Consider the following 13949-nt stretch of genomic DNA (forward strand, 5'->3'; position numbering starts at 1 on the left):
CATTCTCTATGATAAAAAATGTTTGTAAAAAATATTTTAATAACACGGTTTTGGCGGTTATAGAGTTCTAATGACGGTGTTCAACTATAACCGTCGATCTCACGGTTATATACTAACGTCACACCGCTAGCTGCCACTAGGGTGCGTCTAGATTTCTAGGCTAGAAGCCAATCAGTATATGGGGCTGATTAGGAGGCCATGATGGACAGAGGCCAATGGGCAAATTTGGCCTACTCTTTTTTGAAGGACATCCTGGGATTTTTAATGACCATAGAGAGTCAGGACCTCGGTTTAACGTCTCAAGAATGTGTGGTGGTGGTGAATGGGAAGACATAATAGAGTGTGTAAAAATGAATCACAAACATTTCATTTTACATTTCATTGAATCATTTTCACAAACATTTCTACCGTATAAAAAAAAAAAATTCATTTTCTTTTTGTGTACTATTGATATTTCCCAGTAAAATTTTACCTACTGTTGAAATTTATATCTAAAAAAGCTCAGTGTACAGTATACAAAGCAGTCAGTGTCAACAAAAAAAGTAGAAAAAAAACATGAAATTTATATATAACAAACAAACATCTACTTTGGAACAGTTTGGCTCACACAATGACCACAGGACTATTTATTTTGGTGGCATTGGCTAATTTACTGCCAATCTGCCGGCGATTTGATTTCGCCCTGCAGCTCAGGCTGGAAACCTGTACATTCTTCTATTCTGCTTCCGTTACAAATTTGCGGGGACCAATCACAAACTGGCTTATCCACCTGGCGCGATTTTGGCGGGTTTAACACGATGACAAAGTGGGTGTAAATACCACTCACTTTCATGTTTTTTTTGCACAACCTGCAAAAATCGATCGATGCCATTGCTGCTTCTGCAAATTGCTGATCAATGCTACAAACCAACACGTTTGTTGAAACGTTTCCTGCCTGGAGTTTTCACGTCGCTCTGCAAAGTACGTCACCCGGATCGTTGGTCTGATTGGTTGAAGGACTATCCAATTGCGTATAGAGTTTTGAACTCCAATTTGAACTATGCCCGTTGATCACGCCTCTTGTGCAGTAGAAAATACAGAGTGGACTCCCCAGACTAATATTCAATCTTAAAAGATTGAGCTTGGTCTGGTGATAGCCAGACTACAATTTGCTGACACAATAACTAGGTTTTGAATCATGAATTTAATATTTTGGGTAAGCCACTACATTTTGCTGACATGCAATAGAGTTCTGATGTTCATGCAAACAGGTAGAGTTCCGAGAATGTTAAGACTGTTTCGAAAAAATGTGCCAAAGTGATTGAGAAACTGTAATCATATGATGCACTTATTGTACATACATGTTTTTACACTGTACTTATATTTAAATACCTACATGTAATTACTGCTGTAATTAATTTCTGTAATTACATCTAGAATTACACTGTTGACCCACACCTCATCCCACCCTAACCATACTACCAAACCTGTCCCTAACCAAAGCCGCGTCTGATTCTAGGGGCTGGGGTGGGTCAGAGCTGCATATTTTAGGATGGTTTTTATGTGCCATTGTGTCTTGACACAGAATTAGGAGCCGGCACAGAGACTACTCAGACCAGTCTTATCTCGACTATTTAAAGTCACCAGGCGATGTATCACTACAGTATTATGATCTAAAGCAGGGGACGGGAACCTTTTTTGACCAAAGAGCCATTTTTTCATTTTTGGTTAATGCATTTTTCCAAAAGAGCCACAGTAAAAAAAAAAAAATATATATATATTATTATTAAAGGCGTGCTTTTTTCAATAAAATTTCAACAGTAGTAATTATTAGGTCCATAGACAACTAAAAATAAACAAATATTCAGCAAATAATAAATAAGTTGCAATATGGAATTCATTGTGTAGGGCTTTCACTGTGAGGTTGAGTTACCAACTGATGAGCATAAATCCTCTTCGTGTGCGTGTGTGTGTGTGAGAGAGAGAGAGAGAGAGAGAGAGAATGCACACAGTACTTACATCTACTGTGTTTACGTGAATACTCGACTTTGCATTTTGATATATTTCTGTGTTTATTTGGCCGTTTAGGCGCGCGACCGAAGACAAAGGCTACTATGCTTGTCCGTGTTGCGATCGGAGCGCGCGCACAGCATCCTGTCAGTAGAATACAGTTCTCTTTCGCGACTTATCGCGCTTTTAATATTTATTTTCAATATAAAGCACATCCTGCTCTTTTCTTTCTCATTCATTCATGTTTTATTATTCATAACTTTATAAATTAATAACGTTAACAGAATCAACTGAAATCTGCGCGGATTATCAAAAATACGACACATTTATAGGACATAAAGGGTCTCTGCGGCAAAAGTGGATGTAGCCTACCATCGGGTGAAATGTTTCGAAATGTGTCTTTGCACAGCAAAGCACCCGTTTCAATAAAAGGATATATTAAAGTTTATATAGCCTACTTTTACATTTTCGCTGCTGTTCTAAAGGTTTTCGTCATTACTTTAAACAAGCTGCAGCTGCTTGAATCCAGTGCAGGAGCTGTAGGTAGGCTAACACAGAAACGTAAGTGGTTAGTTGATTGCTGTGGTGACTCTCGCGTCGTGACACTCGCGAACAGCACTGAACACGCACTTTTGCCGGTAGCCTACAACTTGAATATTATTATTATCATAAACTTTTCATTAACTTCGGTAGGCTGTAGGCTACAACAAGGGAATTGTAATTGGCTGCTTTTTCTGCAGAGAGCCGATCTTTGTAATGTGTCTTATTTTTTTTAATCGATCGTTTATTGGTAAAGGGTGAGAGACCTCGCGAGCCACATGATTTTTGCCAAAGAGCCAGGTGTGGCTCGCGAGCCATAGGTTCCCGACCATTTCTAAAGTGATGTATCACTGTAGTAAACTGTATGATTGCTATAGTCATGCGTGGAGAATTTGAAGAGCATTGGAATATAAGTGCTGTTGCTTTGAGCTACAGATTATTGGTTACACTGATCAATCTATTTAACATTCAGCTGATCTCTCTGAATTATGTTTTATTATATTAACAAAGTTCAGGGGGAGCATGTTCAAATGATTATCCAATCAGCATGAGAGGAGGCCTATAAATACTCCAACTCACCTATGTTCCTCAACAGTTCCCCCTGGACAGCGTGGCAAATACGCATACTCTTTTACTCTATCTAATCATTTGTAAGTGTGAACTCGTGAATTAGTTCTGAAAGTTTGATTGGTTGGTCATGGATGGGATTGTGATCAAGAATTCTTATGGAAAGCATTCATGAGCAGAATGGTTGTAGGGTGCAGATCCACCCTCATCACAGAAAGAAAAAATAAACCTTTGATACCAGCAGATAACTGATCTCAATTACAGAAGCCAAGAATTTCACACCATGCTCAAGGAATCTTTCATCAGACACACCCATACCCAGTACTAGTGTACCTGAGCATTAGACTGAGACACACTGATGAGAGCCAGATGGTTATGGGTGAATAACTGCAAAACAGAAGAAGGCAAAGCTCATATAGGTGAAAATGCTCTCATTCAGACCATTTCACATTTGCACTAAGATTCCACTCCTGACACTAAGACGGACCTACTATTCACCCGTCAAACTCTTTCTTTGGTCAACAAAATAAATATCTTTGCAATTTTTTTACAGTTTTTTTTTTTTACAGTTTCAATAGTTTATTTAATTTGTCTACTAATTATGTCTATGAATAATTTAATTTGTCTCCAAATGTGTATAACCATGCATCTGTCACGTTTCAGTCCAATGATGATGAAGAAGATTCAAATAGAAGTGTTTTTATTTAAACAAAGTCAACTCAAATAATCCACAGATGCGAGACACACAAACAATACCGGACAAAGAACTGAATGCAAGGAGGAACTTAAATACACAGAGATAATGAACTGAATACAGACAGGAGTTCCATTAAATTAATGTCCATGACAACTGATTAGAGGTGGGAAACTAGAACAAAGGAAACAGGTAACTGAAGAGAAACAAAGTAAAAGTCCATAAAAATTTAACTAACGCTAAACTGAACATAATGGTGACATAACGCCGCCTCCAGAATGGCGCGACCTCGCACTGTAACAGATCGACAGAGGGTTATGGAGGGTGGGGGCTCTGGGGCTGGACGAGGGGCTGAAACCAGACCTAGGCAGGAGGGACCAGGGCGGGGCAGACCAGTGGCGATGCCAGGACCGGACGACACTGTTGGATCCAGAGGCCTAGGCGGAGCCGCAGCGACAGGCCAATGAGGTGGAGCCAGGGTGCCGGTGGACTGAGGCGACTCCGGTGTGACCAAGGCAAATCCGGAGGGAAGGAGGACCCCGACGGAGCAAAAGGGGTGGAGGGACGAAGCACAGCAATTGGCCCGGAAGTCCGGGGCGCCGGCACACCGACGTCTGACCAAGGTGGACGCGGAGGGACGAGGGAGCCCGGTGGAGCCGTGAGGACTACGGTCCCATGTGGAGCCAAGGAGGCATGGAGCCAATTTGAGGGTCCGGTATTCTGTCACGTTTCAGTCAAAAGATGATGAAGAAGATTCAAATAGATGTTTTTATTTAAACAAAGTCAACTCAGATAATCCACAGATGCGAAACACACGAACAATACTGAATGCAAGGAGGAACTTAAATACACAGAGACAATGAACTGAATACAGACTGTTAAGCAGATACATATGGCATTACAATTACACAGCAAAGGATTCTGCCTTCCTCCAGCTATTTGTGTGTGGTCCTTTCTTTATACGGTATATGCCACCATACAGTCACTAATTTTGATTCCAATATCTTTGATGTAGCAAATAGAATAACTTTCTTTTCTTGTTTGGAACTCCAACAAGAGTAAATAAACATTTACACATAGAACAAATAATTTATTTATAGTATATTATATTTGTGTCATTCCACAGTAATCAAAGATATAATTCCAGTTCTTTAAACCTGGAAATATAAATTCCATTACATTTGAGATTCAGTGTGAGCAAATGACACGAGAGATGAGCTGTACTAAAATGTCAATCTTAATGTACAGGTGTCCTCTTAAAATCACAGGCAAAGCTGACACTAATGGATTGCTTTGTATGGAGCATCCAGAGAATGGAACGGGATTGGAAGAGCTTAAGTGTTGAAGCACCCTGCATGTGCTGGCTTTCTGCATAAAAGGAGTTTAATTTCTATAACTCGTGCATTTGCCAGATTTAACCTTTTACTGACTCTCTGTCTCAGGGCGAAATTAACCTCCTCGTCATATAGGTGAAGCCAGACATATTACATGACTAAAGATCACTCGGTGTTGTTCTTTAAAATCTATCTTTTTAACTAGAGTTAACCCCCGCGGGTGAATGTGTGAATGTTTATTATGCAATTTCATGAGAAGAACTTACTTTTTGTTCAAACTGCCTTTTTGTCAGCGGGGGCGGGGGAGATCTATAATTCATGTCATTCAGAACAGTAATAGTGTGCCTCATAATGTAAATCATGCTTTCCTATTAGCCTAACCTAAGATATTAAAGACATTTTGATGAGTTCAATATATCAGCAATGAACAAAAAGAACCGTACTACAACTACAACAACTGATTGTATATTGGATGCGTCGCGACTGAGTGCGTTGTTGTGTTTGGAGCTCCGTCGAATTAATTAATTAATTAATCAAGAAACCTTGATTTTCTTCTTTACACTCTTTTACAAACGAACATTTTCATTTTTATAGCATGTGAACATATCTGGAATACTATTCTCTTTAAAAAACAATCGGATTGCCTTGATATCGCTACTTATATCCAACCTTCCGAACTTCCGCTACTAGCCTTAGCCCGCTAGCATTGCACGCGTGGTCGCGCCTATCGATCGTCTTATTTACACCCGTATCACTGAAAGCTATAGTTCGCCATTACAGCACATCTGCTTTAATGGCGAATATAACGGATGTGTGTCTAACGTTACCTTTTAGTGCAGGTGAAGACATCTTCGAACTGCATTCTGTGCAGTTAGAGTTGGAGTCGGTGGAGAAGCAGATCCGCGACCTACTAGAGAGACAGGCCGAGCTGCGAGATCGGCGATCCGCGCTTGAAACATCACGCGCCGATGCTCACAAGTCAGTGGTTAGTAACCTTTTGACTCCGACCTCGTCTACTCTGTGTGTTTCTCTGCACAGGACCCGAGCAGCCAGGACGCGATCATCCCTGGTTTTGTTCACTCCGGCACCGACACAACACCATGGATCCTGGGTGATTCCACAGCGGAAGACGCGAGCCAGGACCAGAGCAAGGACCTCTCCGCCCCTCCCGTCCTTCGAGATCTCCACCCGGAACCGCTTCTCCCCTCTACGCGAGACGGAACGCGACGCTGTGATCATCGGCAGTTCCATCGTCCGGCATGTCCACGCTACCTCAGGTAAAGGTAAGGTGCGCACTCACTGCTTTCCTGGTGCTCGTGTTCTCGATGTAGCTGCGCAGGTCCCCGAGATCCTGAACAGTGACAAGCGCGTCGGAGCTGTCGTGCTGCACGCGGGAACGAACGACATCAGGCTGCGGCAGACGGAGGTTCTGAAGAAGGACTACAGGAGCCTGATCGAGACGGTACGCAGCACATCGGCTGAAACAACGATCATCGTGTCTGGACCGCTTCCCACGTACCGACTAGGACAAGAAAGGTTCAGTAGATTATTTGCTCTAAATGAATGGTTAATGTCATGGTGTAATGAACAGAGACTGCTCTTTGTAAATAATTGGAATCTGTTCTGGGAGCGACCTAGGCTCTTCCGTGCTGATGGCCTTCACCCCAGCAGAATCGGAGCGGCTCTTCTGTCGGACAACATCTCCAAGACGTTACACACCATATGACTAGTAAGTCAAAGTCCATATCACACTCTTTGCTGTCCAAACTTAATTGATATAAGTACCAATGTAGAACATTATATTGAAACTGTGTCTATTCCTCGTTTAGTGAGGTCAAACATTAAATCTACTGTAGGATCTAGGAAAAATCTAATTCTGATTAAACCAGAAAATCTCAATATTAGTGAACAAAAACAATTTATAAAGCTAGGTCTTCTTAACATTAGATCGCTGATACCTAAGGCGGTTATTGTAAATGAAATGGTCACAGATAATAGTTTCGATGTATTTTGCCTTACTGAAACCTGGCTTAAACCAAATAATTATTTCGGTCTTAATGAGTCTACTCCTCCTGGATACTGTTATAAGCATGAGCCCCGTCTGATTGGTCGTGGCGGCGGTGTTGCAACAATCTATAGAGATATTCTTAATGTTACTCAGAAAACAGGTCACAGGTTTAATTCGTTTGAAGTACTTGTGCTAAATGTTACTCTCTTAGATGTAAGAAAGAAATCCCTATAGACCTCCAGGGCCCTATGCTGATTTCCTAAAAGAGTTTGCAGACTTTCTCTCAGATCTATTGGTCAATGTCGATAAAGCATTAATTGTTGGAGATTTCAACATACACGTAGATAACACAAATGATGCATTAGGGGCTGCGTTTACAGATTTATTAAACTCCTTTGGGGTCAAGCAAAACGTCACTGGTCCCACTCATCGTCTTAATCATACACTAGATTTAATTATATCACATGGAACCGATCCAACCGATATAGATATTATACCGCAAAGTGATGAAGTCACTGACCATTACATGGTCACTTGCATACTACGTACTGCTGAAATTTGTCACGTTGCGCCACGTTATCGACCAGGCAGAACAATCCTTCCAACCACTATAGATAGATTCTCAAATAGCTTACCTGATCTATCTCAGCTGCTCAGTGAACCCAAACAAACAGATGAACTAGAGGAAATGACTAGCACTATGAGCACCATTTTCTCTAGTACATTAAACATTGTTGCACCAATTAGATTAAAAAAGGTTAGAGAGAAAACTAAAGCACCATGGTACAACAGTGCTACGCATGATATCAAGAGAGGAACTCGTAATTTAGAGCGTAAATGGAAAATTTAGAGGTTCTTTAGAAATGTGTGGAAAGACAGTATGTCACGTTATCAAAAGGCCCTAAAAGCAGCCAGGGCTGAGCATCTCCGCAAACTAATAGAAAATAACCAAAATAATCCAAGGTTTTTATTTAACACCGTGGCTAGACTAACAAATAAACAGACGTCACCTGAGCAAAATATTCCGCTACAGTTTAGTAGTAATGATTTTATGAATTTCTTCACAGAAAATAGAAAGCATCAGAAACACAATTGTAAATGTACAATCTTTAATGGTGTCTTATGATTCAGCCTCAGTTATCACCCCGCAAGAACAACTACACCGCTTTACAACTATAGGACAGGAAGAGCTAAATAAACTTATCATTGCGTCTAAACCAACAACATGTTTATTAGATCCAATACCCACTAAACTACTGAAAGAAGTGTTACCTGTAGTGGAAGAGCCTCTTCTCAATATTATTAACTCGTCTTTATCTTTAGGTCATGTTCCAAGAATATTCAAGTTGGCAGTTATAAAACCTCTTATTAAGAAACCACAATTAGATCATCATAATCTAGCAAATTACAGACCCATTTCAAATCTTCCATTTATGTCTAAAATACTAGAAAAAGTTGTGTCCGCTCAATTGTGCTCTTTCTTGCAAGAAAATGATATCTATGAAAAATTTCAGTCAGGATTCAGGCCGCATCATAGCACAGAAACTGCGCTCGTTAAAATTACAAATGATTTACTTCTAGCTTCTGACCAAGGCTGTATCTCAATACTAGTTTTACTCGATCTTAGTGCTGCGTTCGACACTATAGATCACAAAATACTCTTAGATAGACTACAAAGCTGCACTGGTGTTCATGGACAGGCATTAAGCTGGTTTAGATCGTACTTATCAGACCGCTACCATTTTGTCTGTTTAAATGGGGAAAAATCGAAGATAACGTCATTAAACTATGGAGTGCCGCAAGGATCTGTGTTAGGCCCTCTGCTATTCTCAATATATATATGCTGCCACTTGGTAATATTATAAGAAAACATGGAATTCATTTCCACTGTTATGCTGATGACACTCAATTATATATTTCATCACGACCAGATGAAAACGCTAAATTATCTAAATTGACAGAGTGTGTTAAAGCTATAAAATACTGGATGACGTGTAATTTTCTGCTATTAAATTCAGATAAAACGGAGGTATTACTTATTGGCCCAAAAAACTGCCCACAAAACCTCTTACAATACAACTTTAATTTAGAAGGATGTCCTGTTACTTTATCCACTACAGTAAAATACCTGGGTGTTATATTAGACCGCAACTTGTCTTTCGAAAATCATATTTCATATGTTACAAGAACAGCCTTTTTCCACCTTAGAAACATTGCTAAGCTACGTAACATGCTATCAGTTTCTGATGCAGAAAAGTTAGTTCATGCATTCATGACCTCGAGACTAGATTACTGTAATGCTTTATTAGCTGGTTGTCCTGCATCCTCAATAAACAAGCTACAGTTAGTCCAAAATGCAGCTGCTAGAGTTCTTACTAGGTCAAGAAAATATGATCATATAACACCGATTCTATCATCTCTACATAGGTTACCTATAAAGTTCCGTATCAATTACGAAGTATTACTAATGACCTATAAAGCCCTAAATGGTTTAGCTCCTGGGTATTTAACGGAACTTCTATCACCCTACAATCCATCGCGCTCTTTAAGATCACTAAATTCGAGGCTTCTGGTCATTCCTAGGATATCTAAGACCACTAAAGGAGGGAGGGCGTTTTCACACTTAGCTCCTAAACTGTGGAATGGCCTTCCTGATATTGTTCGAGGCTCAGACTCGCTGTCCCAGTTTAAAACTAGATTAAAGACGCATCTCTTTAGCCAAGCATTCACATAATACTTACCTTTTATACTACAGTTGAATCAGATTGAATGCATTAATATTATGAACAGCAGCTACGCTAATTATTTCCCATCTGCTTTTCTGTTATCTCGGGACGCTAGTCCCGAGGTAAATACAGATTGTCAGCTCCAGTTTGTATCCAGCTTCCCATGGAAACTACAGATGCCCCAACACCCGTGCAGAGACGACTCGAAGCCTGTGAAGAGACGACTCGACGCTGGCGATATGTTTATGCCCTAAATGAATACATGATTAACTAACTGTATTTTTCTATGTACATTTCTGAAATGCACTTTCTGTAAAGCTGCTTTGAAACAATATGTATTGTGAAAAGCGCTATACATATAAATTTGAATTGAATTGAATTGAACTGCGTTTGTTCTATTGTTTATTGTGTGTGTGTGTTATATATATATATATAAATGTATATATGTATATGTAACTGATTAGAGGCAGGAAACTAGAACAAAGAAAACGGGTAACTGAAGAGAAACAAACTAAAAGTCCATGAAAATGAATAATGGTAACAGCATCAAAGAAGAATTCTGTCATTTTAAAAGTCATAAACATTTCTGCTATAATGCCATTTCAGCAAGTCAGATAGTGTACTGCATGCCATGGTGATTCCATTGGATGCTGCCTTCACATGCTATCAGCAATTTCCTAATTCCCTTCTGAAGTCGTGATTATGAGCTTGTTGCATTAAAGTGCTTTTTTTTTTTCAGAAAGAACAGGAATCATGGAGGACACCATGTTTATTCTTGCCTATTTATTAGGAAAATCATATTAAATCCGAAATTATATTTAACATTCCATTCATTGACAACCATATAAATGCAGGCTATTTCCACTGAGTATAAAACATACAATATGCTTGAAATGATCATTCATATGTACGTAAATATGCACTACTTTAATGACAAGACAAGGCGATGTGGCTGTTGTGGAAAACACTATGAAAAATACCAGTCACATTATATTTGACTTTACTGTAGACTCCTTAGTAAAAAAAAAAAAAAAAAAAAACTACACGTGAAAGTTTCATAAAATGTAAAAAAAAAAAAAAAGTTATTCATAACAACTATAGGCTACCTAATAGGCATTTGAAAAGTTTCAAAAATAAATGACGATGGGATGCTACAACGTTTTAAAGGCCATACTGTATAACAAAAAGAAAGAAGTTGAAATCTGTTAGTTATAGTAAACACCTAGGTCATATAAGTGGCCAAAGTTGATGAAACCCACCCACAAATAGTCTCCACTCCTTCCTTTAAATAGTCATGTTGATAGTCTGCAAGCTACAAACTGTATAGATTTTCCTAACATCAAACAGATAAAGGTCAGATTGTGCCAGAGGCTTTGCTGACCCGCAGGCTCCCTGCTCCCCTCCCCTCGTGTGCTCTTAATCCAGAGGAACACTGAGGCTTCCAGCACAGATTAGTGGTGTTAGCCTGCAGGGCTTTCGACTGGGCTGCCGCCTGAAAACAGATCCCTCACTGTGCCCATGACCCCAGTGCTGAGATGTGGATAAGTGCCATATGGTTGAAGGTGGGTCCATGGGGTCCAGTTCCTCGCAGACAGCTGGCCCCGCTGGCCCTCCTAGGCGGCAGACCCCTCATGTCAGAGAGCAAAAACATGTGCCGTAGCAAGTTAGCTAAATACTGCAGATATAGATTAGTGATCCCTGGCAGGGGACGATGCTCTTACACAGGGCTGGATTCTAACAGAGGGAGAGGAAAAGGCTTTGAAATGGATCAAAATCCCTCTCTTTGTCATTTTAAGTACATGTAGTCATGAGAGGATCAACAATTAAATCATGGCTCAGAAGCGAAAAACACTGAGCAAAGTGAAAACACAGACACTATTTGTTTCTGTTGGGACAATTTTACATTTGGCGAAGATCTTTTATTCAAGGAATATTCAGGGTTCAATACAAGTTCAATAAACAGCACTTGTGAAAAATCTAGGTTCCAGTGAGGCATTTTCAAGGGAAGTAAATGGGGTCTGTTCAAATAATCAATGTTTAAAAATTATAGTCATTTTAGCATGATGTAGTGTGAAAATACACCTAATCTATTCTGTTAAAATTCCAATTTTACAATCCATATCAACTTCATTGGCATTACTACATAATGCCTAAACCCTAAATAACAATAACAATTATGAGAACAACTTTGCAGCTCAAATAATACAAATAAGTTTTAACAGACGAATTACAGTAAGTGCTTTTATAATAAGCTTCACATTTTTACTTATAAATCCTCCAAAACATTATTCAACATTATGCCACAAATGCAGCTGATTGAGCTTAACTTGACATCTATGGGCGGTCCTTTTCATTGTCTTTTTGTGTTGATGAACTATGCATTATGTAAATGTAAGAGTTGGCCTGAAATACAGTGTAAAAGCATCTGTCAGTGTGGTGGCTGCATGCAGGATGTGTGAGCAGTCGCTGAGTGTCATGAGCATATCAGTCTAATTCCAGGGTTGCAGATGTTGTCTAGATTGGATGTGAGGGATTAAGATGTAACCCAAGAGCTCTTTGAGTGAGTCCGGCATGGCGGAATCTGCTTCTAAAGACCTGGTGGCAGGCAATACTGGGCAATCTGCCAGGACAGTATTACCAGCAGGGCACTTTAACAGGGTTTTACAGCTGGAGGGAATTTATAATGAATTTCAGAGAAGGGCTTTCTTTAAATGCTTTACATCAGTCCTTGGAGAGAAAACAAGTTGCCTTTAAACTGATATACACAGTGATTGTTGCTTAAAGCAAAAATAAAAGTATTTTATTTTGGGGAAAAAGTTTTTCATTGATAAAATGCTGGTAAGAGTAAAATAAATAAATAAATGAATAAATTCCAATCTCTTGATACAATTGCTTCCTGGATTGCATTGTATTATATTTCAGAGGAGAGGTGCTTCATACTACGGATTAGATCCCAGGGAGAGGTAATTTCCTAAAAGCACTCTGCATTATTTGGTTATACAGGTGATGTAACAGTCACAGACATGAATCTGATTTCTAGCTGTGAAGAAATAGGGAATCAGGGTAAAAGCTGTCAGACTTGAAACAAATAGATGGAAGATATGTGATATCAGGTTGGCCTATTAAGGTTTAAACAAAGCTTTTGCTGAGATGAATCCATCTGAAGATGAAGTGAAGGAAAAACAGAAACATACAATGAAAACAAAATTAAAACAGAATATAAAAGAATTGCAATAATCACAATGAAATGTAATTACAGAGAGATGGAACCAGCACAAGACAAATATCTCTATTTATGTGACTGGCATCTGCTGGGTGGCTTGATGCTCCCACATATAGTGAAAGGAGATTATGTTCCAGCATAAATGGAGCTTTTACTTTTTTTTATATTTTTAAATCCAGCAGGCCTAATCTAATCTTATCCCTCCCCAATCCAATTTTTAATGCTGGCTACACACAGGATTAGAGTGTTGGAGTTTGCTTTGTAGGCCATTTGACTGAAATGCAGCATCTGTGCTGGTTATTGAGGGATACAAACTCAAGAATGAGACTGAAGACAAAAAGGGATGACAATATATAACCAGCATGTATTAGTATCCTGCATTTACAGGTACTTCAACCACTAATCACACTGACTGGAATCTGCTTTAAATGGCCACAAATGGTAATACATAACTGATCAAAAGTTTCAAGTCAGTACGGTAGAAATCTTCAAATCTAAATTGATCTAAAAGAGACCGTAAACTCATTTATAATTTCACTAATTATTTTTATTTCAAATAAATGCTGTTCTTTTGAACTTTGTATTCATCAAATAATCCTGAGATTCCAAAAATATGAAGCAACATAACAGTTTTCAATGTTGATGATAATAAGAAATGTTTCTTGAGCACCAAATCAGCATATTATAATGATTTCTGAAGGATCATGTGACACTGAAGACTGGAGAAATGAAGAGCTGATGAAAATCCAGCTTTTTCCCATCACAGAAATAAATTACTTGTTAAGAGTGATTTTAGACTGTAATAATATTTCACAATATTACTGCTTGTATTTTTGATCAAATAAAGGCAGCCTGGGTAAGCAGAAGA

The 13949-nt window shown here is 39.1% G+C and overlaps 1 protein-coding gene across 1 annotated transcript; it reads left to right on the top strand.

Annotated features, from left to right (window-relative positions):
* The first annotated feature begins 5879 nt into the window (after positions 1-5879).
* Positions 5880-10237, top strand: LOC311083814 (uncharacterized protein). The gene is made up of 2 exons (XM_084115556.1): positions 5880-6853; positions 9974-10237. Exon 1 carries the CDS (start codon positions 5918-5920, stop codon positions 6848-6850), a length of 933 nt encoding a protein of 310 aa, XP_083971682.1. The 5' UTR covers positions 5880-5917; the 3' UTR covers positions 6851-6853; positions 9974-10237.
* Positions 10238-13949: the final 3712 nt, after the last annotated feature.

This window comes from Abramis brama (genome assembly GCF_963993115.1).
Source record: "Abramis brama genome assembly, chromosome: 5".
Lineage (NCBI taxonomy): Eukaryota > Metazoa > Chordata > Actinopteri > Cypriniformes > Leuciscidae > Abramis > Abramis brama.

Excerpts from the sequence above, each read along its gene's own strand:
- LOC311083814 (XM_084115556.1), top strand. The coding sequence starts at position 5,918 with ATGGCGAATATAACGGATGTGTGTCTAACGTTACCTTTTAGTGCAGGT.